Genomic DNA, 24,767 nt, shown 5'->3' on the forward strand with positions numbered 1-24,767 from the left:
CCAGGTTAGGCTTTTTCAGGAGTGGTCTAATTACTGCCTCTTTTAAAGCGGCAGGCACCACTCCCTCTCTCAAGGAGGAATTTACAACCTCCTGGACCCAGCCGGACAACCCCTCCTTGTTTGATTTAATAAGCCATGAAGGGCAAGGGTCAAGCACACAAGTGGTCCATCGGACTTGGCCAAGCACCTTGTCCACATCCTCAGGCCTCAGTAACTGAAACTCATCCAATAAAACTGGACCAGACGGTGCTCTGAACGCCTCTACCAATGGAACTGCATTAATGGTGGTGTCCAATTCATGAAGAATCTGAGCGACTTTATCCTCAAAGTGCCGTGCAAACTCGTCACAGCGTGCTACCGAGGGTTCCACCGTCTCTCTCCCTGGCCCAGAATGTAACAGGCCGCGAACCACTCGGAAAAGCTCCGCTGGATGACAATGAGAAGATGCAATGCTGGTGGAAAAGAACTGTCTCTTTGCCACCCTCACCGCCACAGAGTAGGCTCGATAGTGGGCTCTTACCTGTGTTCGGTCAGACTCAGCACGAGTTTTCCTCCACGTGCGTTCTAGCCATCTCCCCTCTTGCTTCATTGCCCTCAGCTCAGGTTTATACCAAGGAGCTGGCCAGGCTCTGCTCAGAGGGAGAGGGCGCTTGGGCGCGATCGTGTCAACCGCCCGAGTCATCTCTGCATTCCACAGAGCGACCTGGGCTTCGACAGGAGCACCAGCCATACCAGCAGGAAAATCCCCCAGAGCCCTCTGGAATCCATTAATCTCCGGGGGCGGACCATTTTAATAGGTCCCCCACCCTTGCAGAGGGGAAAGGCCACCAGGAGTCTAAACCTCAGCAGGAAGTGATCTGACCATGACAAAGGGACAGATATTAATTCCTCCACTTTCAGATCACCATTCTCCTGCCCAGTCGAGAAAACCAGATCAAGCGTGTGTCCTTTTGTATGCGTTGGGCCGATGACATGTTGGGACAGCCCCATGGATGTCATGGCGGCCATGAAGTCCTGAGCCGCCCCGGATACAGCGGCGTCGGCATGGAAGTTGAGATCCCCCAGGACCATCATCCTAGGGGTCCTCAACACCAAGTCCGAGACCACCTCCGTCAGCTCAGGCAGGGAGTCTGATGGGCAGCGGGGTGGGCGGTACACCAACAGATTCCCCAATCTGTCCCGGGTACCCAATACAAGGTACAAACACTCAATATATATTTGATGCAGTCTGCAAAGGGAGGGGAGGGAGGGAACTTGAAGTAGCCATGTTTTGCTGAGTGAACTTCACACTAGATTTGAAGAGTCTGGCTGGCAGACTGGATCATTTATTGTCTAAGCTGTTTATAATTTCACACCTGCATGAAGATGGCAGAACCTTGACCACAGCAAGGCTCTTACTTACGTAGCAGAGTATTCAAACAATCCATAGTAAGGATTAAACATCTCCTTGGAGAGGAAGAAGAACCATTCCCTGGCGACCCCTCCATAGTCTAACCCCTTTTCGCCATCAAATTCAATCCAAAGCCTAGCTTTGAGATATTCTGGTTTCTTTACAGCAATAATTCTTCTGTATGAGTCTTCAAAGATGGTGGCACGGTGAAGTTTCATTTCAAATTTATTTGGAATATCACTCTGAAGAGGAACAGGAGAACTAAATGTTAAGAGTAATTAGCCAAGTGTAATGAAAATATAATGACACTTACATTTAAAGGCACTGCACTTTTGGTAAGAAATTTCATCCTGTCCATTTTAACACAGAATGCTGAATGCCATTTAATTATACATGTATTTGAAAGTACGTACATGCGCTAACAAATACCAGTCTAAAGTCACAATGCTTCAAGGCTGCAAGGACAAGGGAGTCGCTTCAGCATTTCTTAACGACACATTCAGCCAGTCTGTAGTAATGCAGAGAAGGGTAGCCCAAGACATCAGAACAGAGCTGTGCTGTTCTTGACATGGTCTACAGTTAAACAAGTTATGCGCACAACTGTACTTCTGCAACAACTGGCTATTTAAAGTTGTCTACACACTGGTCTACTGATTTGTTCACTAGCACATTGTGTAACATTAGGGAAAAAACTGTTAAAGAGAAAGGGGTGTGGACTGACTAATTTTCATACTCGTTGCAGGGAAATGCACTGGAAAAAACAGAGCACCTTCTAGTATTTGTTTCCAACCCCTTTGGCATGGAAAGACTCTGGTCTCAATGTATCTCTTAGAAGCCTTGTCACTTACTTGTTTTTTTAACTTCTTTCTGAAGAATTCATACTTTCTTTTATAATCTCTGGAATAAGGCACAGCCTTTGGGGGGGGGGGGGGGAAGAGAGGAAGCAAAAAAGAATTTGAGATGCTCAAGTATCGAATGCCACCCTTCACTGTGGTTTCTGTCTTGGGCCATGAAATCATTACAGAATGGGACCGGAGCATCTTCAGTCTTGCATTCTAATTCTCTTTAGGAGTTACTAATTTGAACTTATTCAAAAACCAACTTGTCATTTTCTGCAAGCCAGCCTTGAACCACTTATCCTTCTCTCTCTCTCTCTCTCTCTCTCTCTCTCTCTATCTCTCTCACACACACACACACACACACACACACACACACACAGCTTTAATAATCCATTTTTTGCCTTTTGTAAGTTGAGAAAAAAATCATAAACTGCAGTAGATTCCATGCTGATCCCAGAGGTGCAGGACACAGAACAGTTCAGATACCACCCTTTAGTGAATGGCTTCTACATGAGGCATCCAGGAATTGTTGGTGTAGTTGCCAAGAAAGCCTGGGTTTGCACCACTGATTGCTGTGGGCTATGAGGGTGCTATGGTGGCAGATGGAGACCAATTTGAGAGCCCTGCATTAGTGCACCAGTTGTGGGGAGGGGAGTAGGTCTGGGAATTCTCTTCAACTCCAACTGTCATTAGTGATGGGTGAACCCAACCCCATGTGAACACCTGAACCCTTCCCGGTTACTTTCATTTCTCCCAAAACCTTCTCTGCCCGAAGTGATGGGAAGGCCTTCCAGGAGGCCTCTACACAAAACCTTCATTACTCCCTGGGCATCTGGAACACTGAAATAGTGCAAGAAGCCCTAAGAGACATACTAGTTCCCAAGGCACCTGACAGCCCTAAGAAGTACTCAGGTGCCCTGGGAACTACATGTCCTCCCAGGGTCCCCAACGCTTAGGATGATGCCATCTCACTGTAGGCCTTGCAGGGAGGCCTTTCTATTGCTAGGTAAGTTTTGTAGAGAAGGGATGGGGAGAGCAGTGGTGATGGAGAATGATAAAACAAGCTAATTACAAACCAGGCACACACTTTTAGTGGTGTTTTGGCTCAGCACATAATGAGCTTTGGGGGCATTTGTCTTTATAAGCCCCCCACACCCCATCCGTTTTGAATTTCAGCACCATCATTACCTGTCACTACTTATTCAATGCCTTGTCCAGTTTAGTCACTTCTCACGTTCACAGTAATTGTAATAATTCATCTGAACTATTCTGAATTCTCTAATCTCTTCCATACAGCTAAAGATTGCTTGGAAGGATCATCTTTAATTTATAGACAATTTATGAAGTGTACTCCAGAGGGTAAGGTGTACTTGTATGAATGCAGGATGCAAACTCATGGATAATTATTATAATTGTTTGAAAAGTAATAGAGGCGGACTTACTGGTCCAGTTATTGCTACGTTCTGCAAGCGAGGATCTTCCCACTGAGTTTTTTTTGTGTCTGCAAGTACATATATGTCTTAGTTCCAATAAGAATAAGAAACAATAGGTAGGTAGGGTCATATTATACTTTCTACATACTGTGGTTTATATAGAATGTTCTTCCATCTGTATGTATTCTTTCTTCCCAGCCAGGCTAAAGGAAAGAGTGAAAAGCATGAGAGCCCATCAGCAGGATGCTTAAAGATGGTGTTGTATGATTCCATTCAGATTTCAACAACAGCATTTTAAATGTACACATTTAACTGTGCTTTGCAACATCTGAAGCAAGTCTTTAAAGCAACAGAAGACAGAGGCACTCACTGGTAGTGGGCCAATATCTACAGGGTCCAAAGATGTCCTCCTCCTCATATGAGCTGGAATTCTTAGCCTGGGGTCATCCTTGGACAAAGGAAACACTGTTGCAGTATTATTTTAGCCATGGACATTTACAGCTCCCTTTCAGCTGTTCAACACAGGCTGTTTCCACATAGGGCCACTTGGAACCACTTTTCCACAAACAGAATCCCGCAAGGTCATTCCATACACCGCTTGATATAGCCCAAGAGTTCTCCATGAAATGCCCACAATACCTGTCTCCATGGACTGTGTGTTTCCTCAGAAGCCCCATTTTGTTTAATGGGACTTGATCCCTAGAAAATGTGCTCAGGACTACTACAGCCATCGACCAGCAAATCCCAAAGACGCAAGCAGCTTGATCTTAACAAACTCCCTGTTTATTTTTGAAGCGGTCCCTGCTTCCAGGGCCAACTGTCCCTTTTCTTAGCAGTTTCCATCCAGCTAATGATGTAGCTGAAAGGGACATTAATCTGATGAGCTGGGGTAGAACAACAGTTGATCAAGGGGGCAGGTGGGAGAGAAAAGGAAGGATAGCTTTGAATCAGCCCTTCAGTTACAGCCCTGGTGCTTTCACGGTGCTGGATTCATTACTAACTTGTTTTTCTTTGCAGCTGGCGGAATTGCTCATACATTTATTTTTATTATGCTCTCAGTAAGTAAATAAATAGGCACTGGAATAGAATCCAAGCAGCTGGCAGGTCAATCAAGACAGTAGGGATCTGCAAGAGTGGCGACTGTGGAAGCAGCGAGGTCTGCCAGCTAGTCAGTGCCTTGCCCAAGGAGGGCCACATGAAGGGAAGCCAGAAGCATCCTAGGCAGGGCCTTTCGAGGTGACAAAGCTGGCCGGCTTAGCTAGCTGTTGTGAGTGCTCCGCAGCCATGTGGCACTCCCCTTCATCCCAGTTCCTCCCACACACATCTTTCACAGACTGCTGCAAGGACGTGTCTGCAGTTCAGCAAAGGTCCACTTGGCCAGGCAGGCACTACTGCCAGGGGACGAGGGCCCGGCCCCCTGTGCTCTGCACAGAAGTTCCACTCCAGGAGCGTCCCTCCCTCTCCCCCTCCCCCCAGACACAGCACCTGCCCTCTAAATCGCCAAATGTGAACGCGCACCTGAAAACAACCTACCCACGTGGTCGTTCTGGTGTTGTGATCGATGAAGAACGGCCTCCCATTTGGTGCATTACGAACTTCCCAGCCTTTGGGGAGGAATCCGTGATCTGCTTCCGGCATTTCTGGAGACAAAGGATGCTGCACAGAGTCATCTGATGCCAAGAGTCGTCTGGTGGAAGAACCCGGAGCTGGGGTCTGCTGACCTGCATCTGCTCCCACCTATCGGAAACGTGGAGCGCACGAAGAATTATATGGATGCCAAACAAGGAAGGGGTTGTGCTGACCCTCAGCCTTGCCCAAAGCCACAAGCAAGGCATGCTGAGATGTGTGTGTTGTCACTGACAACATGCGCGCTTTTAAAAAGAGAGAGCCACGTGTGCAGGCGAGTGTGAGCATGCGAGGGGGGTGCTGCCATAGGCCGAGCCAGACCTAGCTGTGGCTATCTAGGATCTCAGGCAGAGCTTTGCCAGCACTGCTCCCCAAGGTCTCTGTACTGGAGATACCTGTGAGATCTTGTCTCTGAGAAGCATGTGCTCGATCACTGATCTATGGGCCCTGCACCCCAAGAGACACCTCCCTTTCCCCAGTTGCTCAGGATGGTATCACTGACCAAGTCTTCACAGCTGGAGTCTCATAAGGAACACATTTCACTGGTGCCAAGATGCCCAAGAGGAGGAAGTTATCAGCAACACAAGCCAGGAATTTCCTGGAGGGGCCATGTTTTGCAGAATTTGTCTCCCAACAAATATCGGGGAAATTGAAGTCCCCCATTACTACTGCATCATGCTTTCTTGAAACCTTGGCAATTTGCTTTTCAAAAGTTTCATCCTCGTCTTCTCCTTGACTGGGTGGCCGGTAGTAGACTCCGACCACCAGGTTCTTTTTATTCTTTGCTCCATTTATTTTAACCCAGATGCTCTCGATGGGGCTACCACACTCATCCTTCTGTATTTCTGTGCAGAGATATGTATTTTTCACATACAGTGCAACCCCACCTCCCTTTCTGTTCCTCCTGTTCTTTTTGAACAAGTTATATCCTTCAGTTGCTGTATTCCAGTCATGAGAGTCATCCCACCAAGTCTCAGTTACACCTATCAAGTCATAATTTCCCTCCTGTATTAAGAGTTCAAGTTCATTCTGTTTGTTTCCCATACTCTGGGCATTAGTGCATAGACAATGAAGATCATGTCCTTTACAGTCTGGCTTTCTTTCTACATGTTTGTGAAGACTATTATTGGGTGCTATTAGAGCTGTTCTCTCCGCTGTGGTGCATGAGCCTTCATTCATTGTTATCCCCAACTTTACATCTCCCTCCCTTGTAGGATTGAGTTTAAAGCCCTCCTGATGAAGTTCTTCATGCTGTAGCCAAACACATTCTTCCCATCCTTTGTGAGGTGCAACCCGTCCCTTGCCAACAGCCCATCTTCCAGGAAGTATAGGCCGTGGTCCCAGAATCCAAATCTCTCTCATCGGCACCACCTTCGTAGCCAGTCATTCACCCGGAGTATTTTTCATTCCCTTTCTATCCCTCTTCTAACTACTGGAAGGATGGATGAGAAAACTATCTGGGCCCCAAAGTTCTTGAGTTTCCTTCCCAAAGCTTCAAAGTCTGACTGTTAGAGCAATATGACAGTGGAACCAATTACCTAGGGAGGTGGTGGGCTCTCCCACACTGGAGGCGTTCAAGACAAGGGATGCTTGTCAGGGATGCTCTGACTTGGATTCCTGCATTGAGCAGGGGGTTGGACTTGACGGTCTTATAGGCCCCTTCTGACCCTACTATTCTATGATTCTATACAGGACAAGTGTGGTGCGCAGGCAGGCAACCTGGCACCCTCTAGGTGTTCTGAACTACACAACTCCCATAATCCCTTTCCACTGGCCATTCTGGCTGTGGCTGATGAGAGCTGTAGTCCAACAAGTTTGGAGGGCACCTGGTTGCCTTCCCCATGCTAGACCTACCAGCTCCTCACGCAGTTTTCAGCGATATCGTCCAAAAATGTGTTCTTGCAAAATAACCCTGAAGGTGCAGCAGTACCTGAAGGTGCAGCAGATAGTAGAAACAGTGGAGTTCCCTCCCATGTGAAGTTAACACAGCCTTCGCCAGCTCGGGGTGTTGGACTAGAACTCTCATCACCCTCAGGCCAGTCTCTCACATTCAGAGGGTGCCAGGTTGGGAAAGGCTGCTCTAAAGGCTTCTTTGGCAGATGTTTCCGCTCATGTGAAAAGCTTTCTTGGCTCCAGGGTTTTGGCAAGCATCAGTGAAACCCATCAGGCAGTGCGACTGCAGCCATTTCCCTTCCACCAGCTAGACTTGCAAGGAATGCCCTGGTGGGCAGGACTGTGCCCCGTGCTCTTCAGTGACTTGCCAAAGACCACACAATACTCTGCAGTCAGGAGTATATGAACAAGAGAAAAAGTTACCAGCACAAGCGGCTTCTTCCAGGTGGTTGTTTGGGAATTGTGGTCTATATAATAAGGTCTTCCTTTTTCATCTTTCTTTACTTCCCAGCCTGGAGGCAGTCCAGTTGAAGTAGGCAGTAACTAAAATTGTTAACAAGGAGGAGAAATTCCTAAAATCAGCTGGCAAAGGAAGTACATAGATTTTTCCTTGGCTCAGACACACCACAGCACAAGAATTCAAATATTTTAGGAAATGGCTTGATAAATAAGAACAATGCATATGTCAAATAAACTGTTGTTCCCAATACAGACTAACTCCGCCTCCTAGTCACCAGCCTTCACTCGTGAGCAGGACCAGAGGTGGCAAACTAGGAGTGCATTCCAGCTCCTGGCATTCAATACCAACAGCAGAAAGAGGAGGTTGTCTGCCTAAGACCAGCCAGCCAGCAATACTCTGACTTCCCTGTGTGTTTAGCCCTATTCTGAAACCCAGGAGTGAGTTCTGAACATCAAACATCAATGGTGTGTTATGTGAAAATAATTTTGCACATTCAGGGATTTGGGTTAACCTAATAAAGTGCCTCCTTCAAGCTCTTTATTAGTTTGTGAAACAACATATGGCTGAAACACACACCTTCCTCTTTGCCGCCTCTTTCCTAAGCTAATTCCACCCTTCCCACTGACACACCCACCCACACAAAGAGATCTTCTCTCCCCTTTTCCCATCCTTATTTTGTCTTGGCCATTGGGTAATGCATATGGCTGTAAGTTAGTTTTCCCCCTTGCTTAAGCCAGGAGGAGGAAGAATTATTCAGTTTGCTTTTAGGCTGGTACCTCTTAAGCATTCCAATCACAGTTGTGATGGGCCATCAGGAAACAGGAACCACATTACTTTATTTTAAACTCATGTATAACTTATCTTATTAACTCAGACATGAGCATATAAGCTGAACTAAGTTGCCTCAGAAAACTAGGACTCTTTTCCCCAGAAAGAAGCCTCACTCTCTGCACAAGAGGAATCTTGTGACAACACCCCCCCTCACCCCACCTTTTTATTCTCAAAGAGGCTCCCCCCACAGAATCTACCACACCATCACACACCACCGGCTTCACTGTTTTAAAGGACCAGATCCACTTCCACTAACTCCTATATTCTCCTCAGCAAGCTGACTCCTCTTTCCTTCTTATTTCTGTCTCTCTGCCAGAGCTTTGGTTGGGAATGTCATTCTGTTTTAGTGGCTGCAGGGAGATAGTCAGTGAAACTGCCATACTCCCCTCCCTTGCCTTTTGGGAGCACTTCCATTCTTGAGTGTTAACTCAGGAGGGGACAAGAGCAGCTCTTTTGCTGCCTGTGTGTGATCCACCTAGCCATGAGCCAGCCTTGTTGGGTTTCATGCCCCCTGCATACTGGAAGAATCAGGAGGAGAGAAGATCCTCCCTTTGCCTTGATTCTCAAAGAGGAATGTGCCTGCCTAGGGCTCAGGAAAATTTAACTACTTCACCTGTGGCTCAAGATCTTTGCTAGATCCCCTCTGCTCTGAAGACCCTCCCGCTATCAGGAGGAATCACTGTCTGTTTTGTCCTCAGGGGCTCCTTTCCCCATCTCGAAGTCTTTGCTTTTTCCATTGTGATCTTTTGCTCAAGAAGCACCCTCAAACTCCATTGAAACATCACTCAGAATCTCCCTTCTTCCTTACATTTGCAAGAATGCTCCCCGACTATCCTCTTACTGGGCTCTGCTTGTGTCTACTCCCATCTCTTCTTCTGCATTGCCAGACAACTGCCCCCTTGCCCCCACCCCCATTTACCCTTCACAATTATTTACGGAGCTATTTCGTTTGTATGACTGATTTTAAGCTTGCACATGCCTGTTGCCATTTAACACCGTTGGGATTGCCCCAGAATGTTCATTTAACACCGTTTTGAATGTATGATTTTAATTCTTTTTAAACAAACAAAAATGGCTTTCACCATCTGCATCTCCAGTCTTTGATACTCTTGCCCTTAAGGCGTCAGTTTTCAGTCGTGCTTTGTGTTCAGCCTTAAACGGCGTGCTACACATGTCAAGGCTGCATGCTTGCAGGTCCACAGTTGCGTGTGAACCGGGACATTCGGTAACAAAAGCCGCACTAGCAGCAACACTGATGTGATATGCAGCTCGGTCACACACAATGAAAAGGTCTGGACTGATCGTAACTGGACAGGATATTTCAGAGCATGACTTACAATAGGAAGCACTGGATGTTCCTCTGCTCGGTAAGTCTGTGGGTTGCCTCTTCTGCCAAAGCCACTCTTGGAAGATAAGAGAAGGAAACCTTTTAGACGTTTTAGATGAAGATAAGAGAAGGAAACCTTTTAGACATTTAGACATTACTGCTGCGAAGCCATGAGCAACACCTGCAGTCAAGTGACGGCACTATAGTTTTCCCCAGAAGATCTGGATCAGATATGCTCCAAAGGATGCCCCATCCCTGCACCCCCACAATGGCCTCACCACCTCTGATTCTGCTCCAAGTGCCAAAGTAATGCATGTTCTTCAGCCACAACCTGTGAACTGTTCAGGTTCTTAGATGCAGCATATACAAACTGCAGAATGCAAAAGTGATAGAGTTATGCTGCTTTTTGAACAAGCTAGCACTTGAAAGATTATTGTGCTGCAAAGCCTTGAGAGGGGACACCACAGCCTTTGTTGTGCAAAGCAGGTCATGTTGGCTTTCTCAACATGCTTACCATGTAGGAAGCTGCTTGGCCAGCCATCAAACTCCCAGAGGTATTCAGCTGAGCGTTCAGCTCTTCTGCAAGGCAGGTTTCTACATCAGAGTTGTTCTGCTGCACAGTTGTTTGGGGAGTCTGGTTGCTATACATGGTGGCTTCATCTTCTGCTATTATCTCCCAACTCTTTTAAGAAAAACAGGAAAGACACAGCAGAATTTGGGTGCTCAGAACCTGTGTTCAGCAAGAAGCTACAGGAAGGAAGGCGCTCACCTCAGGAGATTCCCTGCTGTCCAGGTTCTCCATTTCCTCAGTTATCTGATGCCGATGGGCAAAAGCGTGCTGCACTTCCCACTGAACGTCGCTGCTTTCTTCGTTGGGCCTGCTGTCCCTGCACAAGGAGGCTGTTATTGCAACACAGAAGGTGAAGGGATTCCGAGGTCTCATTCCCCGCCCCTCCCAAAGGTCACTTTGGTGGGTTACTCCTAGAACCCACGGTGCTTGCGAGCTAGTCGGAGGTTTCATTTCATTTTTACATTTCGAGGGGAAGGGGGGAGGCAACCATGTTAGTCTGTTGCAGCAAAAACAACAAGGAGTCTTGTGGCACCTTAAAAGACTCCTTCTCCAGGCACAGAAGCCATATGGCTAGATTCCAAGATATCCAGGTTTCGCGTTTTTAAAGCACTAGCATTCCATAAGAGTTATAAATGCTACATGGGTGGTGGAAGCCTGCTTCTGAGGGTGTCTTGCAGCCTGTCCTACCCTGCAGGGTTGGGGGTGCAGACACACTGGCTTGTCGCAGACCTTCCCTAGTAATGTGTTTATCTCATCATAGCAGACAATATTGAATAAAAAATGCAGTAAGACATACTGAGCCGTCGGCCGTCTCCACTGCGTCCTTCTAGATTCGTGGTGGACATAGTAGGTCCTGCCGAGGACATCCTGCCTCTCTTCCCAGCCTGGGGGGAGAGAAGACTCTTGCTCCTCCTGCAGCTGGCAAGGAGTGTCTGCTTGGTCCAATATAATCCAGCCAGGCTGCAAGTAACAAGAGCAACATGCTGTGATGGCTGCCTCAATATTGGCTCCCCGCACCCAAGTACTCCGCCACGCAGTGCCAGGAAGCCGCCAGACGGGTCTCTGCTGTTCTCGCGCAACATTTCTCACATTTTCTGACAGGGCATACACCAGAAGAAGCTACTTTTGTAACCCTCCTACTGCGGTGGGGAAAACACAAACATTTTACTCTGGCAATGGGGGTCTGGTAGAGCTGAATTCAGTCTGGGGGTTTTGATTGTTTGTTTTTTAGAGAAAAATAAAATAAAATACTGATCATGGCTCCAATTTGACCTGCACAGTATGAAACTGTATTGTTGATAAATGGATACAACTATCCAGGGATGTTATCTGGAGAGTGTTAGCTGCTTGAGAGTCTTGACTCAGATACTGTACGCGTTGTTCTTTCAACTCAAAACCCTGAAGATATATAAATTTATAAAATATGGAATAGTTACACCTTCCTTATCAGAACTGTGTTAAGTGCAGAGTTTTCATCATGTTGGGGATTTCCCAGCATGACACCATCTTATGAAATGTGCAGTGTTTCATCCCCCAGGCCCTCTATTTACTTCAACTAGGGTCAAATCAAGCCCGGTGCTCTTCTTTTAAAATGTGAAGATTTCACCAAGACACAAAGGGAGGAGTGTTGAAAGACTACAGAGCAATTGATCTTCCTTTATCCAGAAGGGAGCCATGTTAATCTGTTGCAGCAAAAACAGAGACTTGTGGCACCTAAAAGACTAACCAATTTATCCTGGCATAAGCTTTTGCGGACATTGTTCACTTCATTAGATTCATCAAATGCTCACCTCAAATTGGCAGATTTATACACACATGGTGGGGGTGGAATGTAAACCGTGTGGTCAGAGGGAACTGAAATGCAAAGAGTACATTTCAATTCCCTCTGACCACTCGGTTTACAGCCCCCCCCAGGGTATATAAATCTGTCAACTTGAGGTTAACACTTCATGCATCTGATGAAGTGGAGAGTGTCTACAAAAGCATGTGCCAGAATAAATGTGTTAGCCTTTCTGATGCCTCAAGACTCTTTGTTCTTTTTGTTTCTTACTTTAGGAGATTATGCAGAGTTAAGGAAGAACACAATTCACAGTGCCTGGAGGTCAGTTATGACTCCCACATGTATGGGGAAATTTGAAATGCCAAATATCAGGAGTGTGCTGATCTGGTTTCAGCCGATTCTCATTGTCTGGTCATGGGGCTGGACAGGGACCACTCCCCGTGTGAAGCATGTGGCGCTCCTGGGGAGGAAGAGCTAGACTCAAGAACACACGACCAGAGACTGAGCTGGCTCCATGACTACAGCCTTCTTAAATGCGTTCACTATCCAGATTCACTGTATCAGATCAGACCACATTTTATAACGAAGACCAAACACTCACCTCTAGCTCTTCTGCCTGTTCTGTGCCATCTTCTTCAGATCCATTGTTTTTAGGCAGGTACGTCATTTTTAACCTGAGATGCCCTTTCACTCTGGATTTATTACTGTATCAGAAAAAATAAAATAAGGGCTAGTTTGTGAACCTGTTAAAGTGTGAACATTTGTAAACATTTATAAAAAGTGCTACATTTCCCCATCATCTGGTTCATGCTGGATCGTGTGCAGCTGGACTTGCAGTGATGCCTTGGCCTCCCCACCCCCACTGCCAATCAGGGGTGGCTCCAGGCTTTTATTGTACAGCTGCCCAGCCTCACTCAAGGAATTTTACAGGGTTTCCAGACAGTCATCTCCCATTTTTAACCTTCCTGTGTTTCCCCACCATTGCTTCTGTCTTTTTAATTACCAGAAAACATCTGTTAAGGAGGGAAAGACGGAAGAGCCGCACAAGGCCTTTGGACTGGTGGTGCCAGGAGATCCCTTGGGAAGCAGCCTTCATCGCCTTTGCTTTTGGCTTTCCTATATGCACACATGCCTGCAGCTAGATTCCACAGTGCCACAAGGCAGCCAAGGGGCAACTTTTCTGAATGAATGCCACTCCCAGCAACACCAAATGACAAGGTACCATGTAGACTAGCACATTTAGTGCTTCTAGGTTTGCTGCTTACTAACCTCCTTGGATGAAGAAGAAAATCCTTAAACGTGTACGGCCTCTCTCTATTTGGATTCTCTGTCTGGAATGAAATTGCAGTTCTGGGTTTGGGAGGGGAACACCCCCCCCAACAGACACTTTCCTAAAGTATCTAAGACACAACACAGGTTAGGCAGAGCACTTGCCTTCTAAATACATTTCCCCCCAAACACTCCATTTAAGAACAGCGAGAAATGCTCATCATGACAGCAAAGGTGAAGATTCGGCATTAGCCTCTCAACTACAGCACTGATGGCATGAATGTCTGCAATTATCTTGTCTGACTCAAGGACAGGGCTGCAGCCCTAAGTTATGTTTCAGACTTAGGCATACATTTTAGAGCAATAGGTGCATTTCACTTCTACAAACATGCAAGAATGTTTGAACTTTTTTTATTTAGAGAGGATTTTTTCTGTAATAAGGATGAAATAACTATACATTTTTCAACAAAGAAGTAGAAATGTTCTAAAGAGACCTGTAAGAACGGTCTTTTTTTAGGAGTTTGTTTTAGAGGAGCTTTCCCTGACTTGGTGTCCTATACATGTTTTGACCATTGGCTACGCCAGCTAGGGCTGATGGGAGTTGAAGTCCAAGGTATCTAGTGAGCACCAGGTTGGGGAAAGTTGTTTTAGAAGAATGGAGACATTTTAAGATCCATCTACGTATTACATCTCCCTGTGCAGGCTGACAAAACACTTCTGCATGGTGGCAGTAAATGGTGTCACACATTAGAGACCTTGAATGAAGCCATCATTATGTAGATGTACACTACAGCACATTACCACATAGCTATTATAACGTGCTGATTGACACCCATACCCAGGGTTTGTCACTCTGAAGAGTTAGAAAATGCCTCTTACTGAAAAAGAAGTGACTTTGTAAAGAGGAACATGCTTATGACAGCACTGCAGATATACAAGGGGCAGTATTTCCTAGTTCATGAACAAAATAGCTGTTCTCTAATGCAGTTTAGAATTCAAGCCCTTAGATACACATATACAAGTTAGTTTACCTGCTACATGCTATGTCAAAAGGCTCCATTACCTACCGAGTGCATTCTCTCTACCAGCCACCTCTAAGAAACAGATGAAGAGCGCAATCTTATGCATGTTTAGACAGAAAAAAGCATGGCTGGCTGGGAAATGCTGGGAGTTGTAAGGGGTTTTTTGTTTTTTTCTAAACATGCACAGGGTTGCACCCTAAATGTACTTGGTTAAAAGATAGCAAAGTATTTTGATCAACAGCATAAAATAAGATTATCTTTTTAAACAGTTTTAATCGAATACAAACCGGCAGTTGACAGAGAGGCACATCTACTTGGCCGAGGAAGTCATCTCTTGTCTAGGAAGAGAGAAACAATTATTGGTCTATGACCATCAAATGTTTTCTGTCACAGCAAAAGCAGCCCTAAGGAATGCGTTTTGTTCTCAAAAGATGTCCACCTGGAACCAAAGCTGCCCTTGATAATTAAAGAAGCTTTTTAAATAAAGAGAAATTAGGGGTTTACAATTGGTTTTATGCCAAGGCATGAAACTGGTTTTATGCCAAGGCATGAGCAGGGCCTCTTCCTTCACAAGGCCCCTTTTTCAAGTGTTAAGCTTACCTGTCAACATACCTCTGCATACGTTCAGAAGCAAAAAACATATTTATTCTCTGCTGTTTTTCCAATATTGACTTGTTTCATCATATTTATCTTCCACACTCAAAGAAGCTAACACCACAATTAAAACACTCAACCACAACACAAAACCCTTAAATAGACCAGTCTTGAAAGTAAGCCCATTGAAGTTGCTAGACCACTGCATTTCTATGCTGGGCATGGAGGAGGAACGGAGTGCTCCATCCCTCCTCTGCCAGCAGGCACTTCCACCTGCTCACCTGTGGCTACCCAACCAGTGTCTAAACACAAGACTGGAATAGATGCTTCAGCTTAGAACATCATAACTAACAGATAGTATCAAAAGGTCACACAAAATTAAAATGCAGGCACCAGAAGTGGAAAGTTTGCTGGAACGAGTGAATCTTAACTGCTGACTGAAAGTAAGCAGAGGAGGAGCTTGGCAGTTCTCCCCAGGGACAGCACTCCACAACTCAGGTGCCACCACAGAAAAGGCCTCATCTTTCATGCACACTCATGGTACCTCTTAACAGTGACAGGACACAGAGGGCTGGTTTGCACAACATGACCAGTTAGTTCATCAAAAGAAACCAAATGCACAGTTACAAGATGGGGGATACTTGGCTCAACAATACTACAAGCAAGAAGGATCTCAGAATTGCTGTAGATCGCAAGCTGAATATGAGCCAACGATGTGATGTGGCTGCAAAAAAGGCAAATGCTCTTTTGGGCTGCATTCAGAGAAGCATAGCTTCCAAATCCCGGGAAGTACTAGTTCCCCTCTACTCAGCACTGGCTAGGCCTCATCTGCAGTACTGTGTCCAGTTCTGGGCGCCACACTTTAAGAAGGAGGCTGCCAGGGTGGAAACTGAGCCCATAGAGCCCCAGAGCAGTTCTGATTCTGAGGAAGAACAGCAATCCATGGGAGAGGAGCTCGCTCATCTCTCACAAGCACAGCAGCTGACAGAGATTCCTCCTGCCAGCATTCCTGGGATAGACAGTGACCCTGGCAGTGAGAGAGCACTGGAGGGGGGCTTGCTAGACGCTTGGCGCAGACGCAGGGGGCAACAACAGATGGAGGGAGCTGAAAGGAGGCGCTCCGCTCGTTTGGCGCTCAAACAACGGTCGCGTCCTGAGGACCCAAGGGAAAGAGGGAGGATCTCTCCATAGCCCATAAGTTCAGAGTCTTCCCGTGGTTCTCCTTCAAACGGGGACCAACTGCCTTACCTGGAGCTTAGGCTACTCTGCTATCTTTCCCCAGTGCTGTTCCTTGCTTAGTCGCTAGTGATTAGTATCTGAAAGAGTCATAAAGTAATAAAGGAATAAAGCCTTGGAAAGAATCCTCGTCGTCTGTGTCCTGAGTTGGCTATTGGAGGGGACTGCAAGAGGCAGCTAGGGTGCTTCTGACAGATGCAGACAAACTGGAGGGGGTTCTGAAAAGGGCAGTGAAGATGATCAGGGAACTGGAAACAAAGTCCTATGAGGAGAGACTGGAAGAACTGGGCATGTTTAAGCCTTGAGAAGAGAAGACTGAGGGGAGATAGGATAGCGCTCTTCAAGTACTTGAAAAGTTGTCCCAGAGAGGAAGGCCAGGATCTCTTCTTGATCATCCCAGAGTGCAAGACACGGAATCATGGGCTCAAGTGACAGGAAGCCAGATTCTGGCTGAACTTCAGGAAAAACTTCTTGACTGTTAGAGCAATATGACAATGGAACCAATTACCCAGGGAGGTGGTGGGCTCTCCCACACCGGGGGCATTCGGGACGAGGCTGGACAGCCACTTGTCAGGGATGCTGACTTGGATTCCTGCACTGAGCAGGGGGTTGGACTCGATGGTCTTATTGGCCCCTTCCAACCCTACTATTCTATGATTGTGAGTTATTTAACCCACAATGAGCAGCGGTGCACACCAGGTATGTGCAGCCGCTATTTTGATTGCACAACCCCCAATCAAGGGTGGCTCTGTGCCTCCAAACCCAGTCATCATGGGTTAGGAGCCTCTGGTGCTGAGAAATACTCGGGAAAGCTCATGTAGGAGAAGGCGGTTCTTATGGCATCCTGATCCTAGGCCATTAGGGACTTCAAAAGATTAACACCAGCACTTTGAATTGAGCCCAAAATTCAATTGGTAGCAGACAGAGATGAAGCAAAATCAGTTATACAATCCTCTCTCTGAGCTCCAGTTAAAACCTCAGCAGCTGCATTTATGGCCCTTGCTGGAATAATTCCCCTATTCTGCAAACATTTTAAGTGAAGTACACCTAGCTCTTTCCATTTCTCTGCAGTGAGTCACTGGTTTTTTGGAACAAAGCAGAATGAATTCTGGTTGAACAACCATCTGCCCAATAACATAGCACATCTGTTCACAGACTGGTCAGGTAGAGCCAACCTGGATACAAACTGTTTCCTATGTTTTACTCTGTGTTCAATTAAGAGCCTCTGTGGCCAAAGTTCATTTTTTCTCCTTAGTCATTTCAGAGTTGTGTCCCATTAAAATGGTGCCTGTGCCTTGGGTATCTCAAGACAGCTCATGGAACAAGACAAAGTTGACCCTTTTTGACCCAAGACCTTAGAGAACTTCCATACAATGGCTTCTATAATTTGACTATTTTCAAAGATGGTTACATCATAGGATAACCACCATAAGAAGGTAACATAAGAGCCACGCTGGATCAGACCAAGGTCTGTATAGTCCAGTATTCTATTCACACAGTGGCCATCCAGCTACCCAGGGAAAACCCACAAGCAGAATATGAGCGCAACAGCACCCCCCCTACACCATGTTCACCAGCAACTGGTGTGCACAGACATACTGCCTCTGATACTGGATAAAGGTAGCATATAGCTATCATGACTAGTAGCCATTGATAGCCTTCTCCTCCAAGAATTTGTCCAATCCCCTTTTAAAGCCATGGAAATTGGTGGCCATCACCATATCTTGTGGTAGTTAATTCCATAGTTTAACTACGCGCAATGTGAAGAAATCCTTCCTTTTATCTGCCCTGAAACTCTCTCCAACCAGCTTCATGGGATGATCCCAGGTTCTAGTATTATGAAAGAGGGGAAAAAATGTCTCCCTACCCACTTTCTCCACACTAGGCATAATTTGTATACCTCTGTCACGTCTCCCCTTATTCATCTCTTCTAAGCTAAACAGTCCCAGATGTTGTAAACTTTCCTTGTAGGGGAGTTGCTCCAGCCTCTTGATCATTTTAGTTGCCCTTTCTGCACTTTTCCCAACTCTACAATATCCTTTTTTAGGTGCAGTGAGCAGAACCGTACACAGTATTCCAAGTGTGGTAGTACCACAGATTTATACAAGGAGAGTTTTATTTTCAGTTTCATTTCCTTTTCTAATTATTTTCAATGGAAGACACTTCACTTGCATTCTTAAGCATTCGTAGAGAGTAAATCCCATTGAAATGAATGAGACTTGTTTCTGAATATACATGCTTAGGACTGTACTGTACGGTTGAAATCCTATTCACATACATGTGCCCTATAAAACAGAGTGCTACTTACTTCCAAGTACACATGCAACATTTTCTGCTGTACGTACTTCACCAGTCAATCTTGAAAGAAGTTGGCAATTTCATTTATCATGTGTTCTGTTTAACAGGCCAAAGTTACTGAAAATTACACAAATGCATAGAAGATGCCAAGCAGCCCATCTTTTATACTGGAATCCAGTGCCCCATTATAGTGCTTCTTAGGGAGGAACGCAAACACCTCCCAGGATGCACCTCCCCTGTATCAATGACTACAGTAGATTGTTGTGAGCCCTTCTCCCATTTGGCCTTCTACAATGACAACTCCTGATGTTGCCAGTTTGCAGAAAAGAAGTGTTTTAGGGTCAACCACCTGACTGTGCTTTTCTTGAATACCTGCACAGTCCTCTTGTCCACAGGAAGATTTGGGAATCTCTGCTCCGTTTCAGCCTCCCCCCCCTTCTCTCGTACTTCCACAACTTGCTTCAGTATCTACTTTCATTTTGGCAGTTACAAAACATATTAGAGGTAGTTTTGCGGCCTATAGTTAGAATAGCACAGATACTCCTACAGAAAACCCAGAAACAATTATTGACTAGCGGTGTTGAGTTCTTGTTATGCTTCTTTTTGTTACAGGAATTCAGAGGACTCATAGAGGATAAAGCAGTTAATGGTGATAAAGAAGCAGCGAAGCTTGCGCAAGAGAAATATAGCAACCCCAATTCAAAAAGAGAGAGATGAGAAATGATACAGGAATTACTTTGTTCAAGTGCAATTTGTATACAGTACCATTGTTGCTGCAATGTTCTACAGAAAACTACAAAACCCCAGAGTGATCAGAAAACAGTCTGAGTGATGAAAAAGATACATACAAATGGCAGCAGCTTAGATTATAACTATTAAAGACTGTTTTATAGCAGAGTTGAAAACTACCCTATCTTTATTCAAACCAAGGTGGCTAACACTACAACTACCACCAAATATAAAACAAAGTCCTAGGCTAAGCATAGTCAACCTCTCTCTGTGTTCTATATGCAAGACAAGATCTAACAACTAATTCAATCTGCTAAACCCTGTCTTTACAAATCTAAATTTGTATTCCTTCTAAACTAAGAAAAATACTAGTGAGACAAGTAAGCCATCTAAACCATATTTGAAAAGCTTAGAGCAAGAAGGTATTTTACTTGGGGGGTGTCTCCATGAACGATTTACTGCGAGTTTGCTGCATTTGGAGGTTGTTTGGGGCACATGACATCGTGCCCATCCCGCAGCCATCCTGGAGATTTTTGTGGAAAAACCAGTTTTTCTGAGACTACTTTTAGTCCGATTGTTTTCCTTAATTCAGCTTGTCTGTGCTTCTGTTGCAGTGTGCACCAACCGTCCTTATTTACTCCAGCATGATAGCCTTGCCCAGGGATGTGTCTTTTACCTGGCCGTGACCTCACTGACCCGGTCAAGGGGTGTTTCCCCAACGTTTTCCCCACCTGTGTCTCCCCGATGTTTCCACCATTTCATGCATTGAATGGGAGTAGCTATACCCCTACAGCACTATCGCAAAATAGCGCATTTGAACAGGAGACGCTTTACCTGCTATTGTGCTACTGCGGTTTTAGAGGGGCAGTGATAAAAAAATGGGGGGAATCGGGCATAGGTTGGGGAAGCAGGTGCTAACACACACTGGCCAGAGAAAGCAGAAAGAGCAGAACAAGACAGAGTGGGTGGGAGGGAACAGGCTCTCTAGGTGATGTTGTGGAGGAGACTCCATCCGCTATCTCCCCAAACATTTCGCGGTAAACTGCTGTGTGACCTGCCAAGAGCCCCACGCTAGCTTTGGAATAATCCAGGCTGTCAAGCCCCATGTGCCCCCAGATGGAGCAGATTCGACTCCAGTAAAAACTGCAGCAAAGTGGAGCGCGAACTAAACCTGTCACCGTGGAGATCCCCCCTTAGAGTGAGGGCAAATAGCAGAAACAGCCCCAACTACAGATTAACAAGGCAAACACTGCAAAGAGCTCTTGCTTTGTCACTGGATGTATTCCAGAGAAAGAGGCGTCTGCTTGCCAAGGAGACTTTGGCTTAAATTAGATACACTAAGCAGGAAATCCGTCCCCTCCAAGTCAGGATACTGGATAAACATTCAGGGACACCAACAATTTTATTTACCTCCACATTTTGGTCAGCAATGAAGCACAAGTTTTCAAAAGCACACAAAGATAAAAAGAGAGATGTGGGTTTTTTTAAAAAAATTACTTAATTAGAAAAAAATCCAATACAAATTAGATTAGTTTGCACTAGAAAATTTTCAGTTTGCATTGGAAAATTTTCTGATGTCCTAGAGAGTGATATAATTTAGCATATTTATTTTACTTGCATTTAGTAAACTAAGCTAAGAAACAGTACTCCATGTCAATTTTTTGTCCCAATACACCACAAGTATTTGATCTGAAATATTTAAGGGGAGGAAATTAAAGCACAATAAGGGAGCAATCCTACATGGAGAGGCAGCTGCCTTCAAATTCAGAGGCATCCGCCTATCCGATGCAGGGTGGGCACAGTGCGGGGGGGATCTTCTCCTCCACGCTCTGGCCACCCTGCACTTTCAGCTAGATGGCTCATTTCGGCTGTCTTGCCATCGGACTTCAGAGCAGTGTGTGTGTGTGTGTGTGTGTGTGTGTGTGAGAGAGAGAGTGAGAGAAAGAGAGAGAGAGAAAGAGAGAGAGAGAGAGAGAGAGAGAGGCTGGAAGATGCATAGGAAGCATCGTACCAGCATTTCTGTATTCCTCACCCCACCTGCCCCCTTTTGCCCCGCTCTGCGCTGCTCATGCAAGCAAAGAGCCCGGGGATGATCTGTGCTGCCTACGAGGTGGTGGGGGAGGGGGCGGGGAGGCAGTTTTCCAGGAACCAACCTCAGAGTGCAGGCTGCAAGGACGGTTACCGGAAACCAAACAATTCTATGGCTGTCTAGCTGCTGTCTGGTGGCCATAGGATCGTTCCCTTAATGAGGTTTAAATGTTAGATAGGCCTATTCAATGTTATATAGGCCTAGTTCAAGCTTCACAACAACCCCCCCCCTTTTAAACCCTAGATTGTTTAAACAAACCATGGCTTAACTCTGGGTTGTTTAATCCATAAACAACTCAAGACTTTCTGGGTTCGCATATCACAAAACAAACCAGGAATGGGATACTCTTGGATTCTTGACTGAAAGCAGAAATGGTGAGCATGTAGCTCACACACTCCACTTGTCCCCACAGAACAACTCCACTTGTCCCTGTTAAACAACCCAGAAATTGCCACCATTACCTGTGAACTAGGAACTCTGGCTTATTTCTTCCCCAACAGGCCAAGAAAATAAGCCAGAGTTCCTAGTTCGCACATCATGGCAAACAACCCAGTGACGGAGCATCCTGGGGTTGTTTAGCCTCTCCCACTCACAGCAGAAGCGATCAGGCAGCGTAGAAGGAACATGTGAACTGAGCCATTACATAATTTTTAATTGGAATACTTGTACAAATTTGTAAAAAATTAAAGACAACAGCATATACCACTCATCTACAGCTCTGAAACTGCCAAGCTGGCCTAACGCTGCATGTGCAATTGGCATGCTTTGTTTCCAAAGAACTTATGAAATGGAAAATGTTACACGAAAAATGGAGCACTGGACAATTTTCCACCACACATCACTGGCTACAGATGCTAGATATTAAAGGGGTGCAAGATGCTATCAGGAGACTAAGTCCAGGTACAGAAGGGTTAACAGAGTAGCGAAAGCCGAGGCAACGGATGAGCAACATCCCAGCCCTAGCCCTATTGACCTGGAAGTCACTGCCAGAAAGAAATAGAGTGCAACAACCAACATCACCCCAAAATGGAAGTGGTTTTTTTAATACACAGGCAAAGCCAGCCATTAGCGTCAATATTGCCAAGTAGCCAGAAGAGTTCTGCTGAAGCAGGTAACAGGGAGTGTCTCTCCACAGTCAGCCAAAAGATACCTAGAACAGACCATCCGTCATGATCTGGTGTGAAGCAGAAGTGGGAAAGACTGGAGACAGGAGACTTCACAATTTGGGGACAGGAGGATCATAGAATAATAGAATCATAGAATAGTAGGGTTGGAAGGGGCCTACAAGGCCCTTGAGTCCAACCTCCTGCTCAGTGCAGGAATCCAAGTCAGAGCATCCCTGACAGATGGCTGTCCAGCCTCGTCTTGAATGCCTCCAGTGGGGGAGAGCCCACCACCTCCCTAGGTCATGGGTTCCATTGTCCTATTGCTCTAACAGTCAGGACGTTTTCCTGATGTTCAGCTGGAATCTGGCTTCCTGTAACTTGAGCCCATTCTTCCGTGCCTTGCATTCTGGGATGATCGAGAAGAGATGCTGGCCTTCTTCTCTGTGACAACCTTTCAAGTACTTCAAGAGAGCTATCATATCTCCCCTCAGTCTTCTCTTCTCAAGGTTAAACAGGCCCAGTTCTTTCAGTCTCTCTTCATAGGGCTTTGTTTCCAGTCCTCTGATCATCTTTGTTGCCCTCTTCTGAACCCTCTCCAGTTTGTCTGCATCCTCCTTAAAGTGTGGTGCCCAGAACTGGACACAGTACTCCAGATGAGCTCTAACCAGTGCTGAGTAAAGGGGAACTAGTACTTCCCGGGATTTGGAAGCTATGCTTCTCTGAATGCAGCCCAAAAGAGCATTTGCCTTTTTTGCAGCCACATCACATTGTTGCCTCATATTCAGCTTGTGATCGACAACAATTCCAAGATCCTTCTCGTTTGTAGTGTTGTTGAGCCACGTATCCCCCATCTTGTCACTGTGCATTGGGTTTCTTTTTCCTAGGTGCAGAACTTGGCATTTATCCCGATAAAATTTCATTCTGTTGTTTTCTGCCCGGTGCTCCAGTCTATCAAGATCACTTTGAATTTTGTTTCTGTCTTCCAAAGTATTAGCTATCCCGCCCAATTTTGTGTCATTGGGGAGAAGAGACAGACAATGACAAAACAGGCACCTGCCAACCCCTCATAACATTCTTCTCACTGTCCCAGTTTCGCTGTATTATACCTACACTCAGTGTCTAAACGTCAGGAAGTGATTTCTCTTTAACTGGCATACTGTGCTTTATTTGCAAACTTTCAGAAGATACTGGTTTTCCCTACTTTAAAACAGAGTCAAAATGGGAAGAACCAAAACACACCCCAAGCAGAGGCAAGAGCCATCTTAGCTGAAGTATCAGCAACATCCTAACTTTGAACCTGTGCGCCAATACATGTCTCCTGTTTTATCCCAAGCTTTCAGGTATCACCCTCACATGGTCCAAGTTGCTTTACACAGCCATTTAGTTCTGTTTACCCACAGATCCAGAACTGCTACATCACACAAGATGAGCTCAGGAGCAACAACAAGGTAAAAAAACACGTTCCATTTTGTTCTGATCTAATTTCTGGTGAGTACAAAGAACAAATACATTTTCTTTTAAATTAATATTTAGGCCAGCAGAAAAAAAGGTTTAACATTAGTCTCACTGCTTTTACAACTCTGGAGATCTGTTTTAGACTTTGCTCCAATAAAAACATAGAATTCACCAGCTACAGCTAATGCATGGGCTCTAATGCACCATTCCCTTGAATTCCAGAGGTTCCAACTCTAAATGTCTTCTCTTTTTTTGTAGGAAGAAGTAAAATTTATCTTTTATTTGCAAGTAGTCAATGTTGGATTGCCCACTTTCTGTACTAGTATCCAAATAAACTGGTAAAGACCTTGTCCTTACACAATAAATATCGCACACAACTGTGCTCACTCAGGTGACTGCTCAGCTGTGTACCGAGACTGGCATACATCTATGGAATCCACATTCTGAACATGCCAATCCTGTCTTGTGATGCCCTTATCTGCCTGGAGTTAGACCACATTACCACAGAATATTAGGGAATACTTTGCAAAAGCCAGGAGGGAACAGCTAAAACTTGCAACATTGGCTCCAACACTCTCTGCTCACAAGTGTTTATGCCTAATCTTAAGGATAGTTATCGGCAGGCAAAACCTGCCGGTCTCCCCTCCTCCCTCACACGTGAGCACACATGCGACCATCAGGGGAATGCAGCAAGTTTAATCCGCTTCAACAGCATGCCTGAGGACCATCACTCCTTGACGTCTTCCCATGTAAAATCACTGGCTGCCACTCACTATCAGAGGAAAATGCGAACTGCTGCAGTTGAGGACCTCAGTGACA

The 24,767-nt window shown here is 45.6% G+C and overlaps 1 protein-coding gene across 11 annotated transcripts in view; it reads right to left on the bottom strand.

The window, feature by feature from the left end:
• NEDD4 (NEDD4 E3 ubiquitin protein ligase) overlaps window positions 1-24,767 on the bottom strand; it is a 66,658-nt gene that overhangs the window by 20,349 nt on the left and 21,542 nt on the right. For all 11 annotated transcript variants that reach the window (XM_084816516.1, XM_084816515.1, XM_084816526.1 and 8 more), the window contains 14 exons: window positions 14,729-14,779; window positions 13,420-13,481; window positions 12,752-12,854; window positions 11,167-11,330; window positions 10,569-10,686; window positions 10,314-10,481; window positions 9,810-9,875; window positions 7,605-7,724; window positions 5,196-5,399; window positions 4,033-4,110; window positions 3,811-3,865; window positions 3,672-3,730; window positions 2,239-2,304; window positions 1,403-1,632 (listed from right to left, as the gene is read on the bottom strand). In XM_084816516.1, coding sequence (XP_084672642.1) covers window positions 1,403-1,632; window positions 2,239-2,304; window positions 3,672-3,730; window positions 3,811-3,865; window positions 4,033-4,110; window positions 5,196-5,399; window positions 7,605-7,724; window positions 9,810-9,875; window positions 10,314-10,481; window positions 10,569-10,686; window positions 11,167-11,330; window positions 12,752-12,854; window positions 13,420-13,481; window positions 14,729-14,779 — 1,544 coding nt within the window. The remainder of the gene's footprint in view (window positions 1-1,402; window positions 1,633-2,238; window positions 2,305-3,671; window positions 3,731-3,810; window positions 3,866-4,032; window positions 4,111-5,195; window positions 5,400-7,604; window positions 7,725-9,809; window positions 9,876-10,313; window positions 10,482-10,568; window positions 10,687-11,166; window positions 11,331-12,751; window positions 12,855-13,419; window positions 13,482-14,728; window positions 14,780-24,767) is intronic.

This window comes from Heloderma suspectum, chromosome 11 (assembly GCF_057233095.1).
Source record: "Heloderma suspectum isolate Gila_16-S chromosome 11, 16-S_ref, whole genome shotgun sequence".
NCBI lineage: Eukaryota > Metazoa > Chordata > Lepidosauria > Squamata > Helodermatidae > Heloderma > Heloderma suspectum.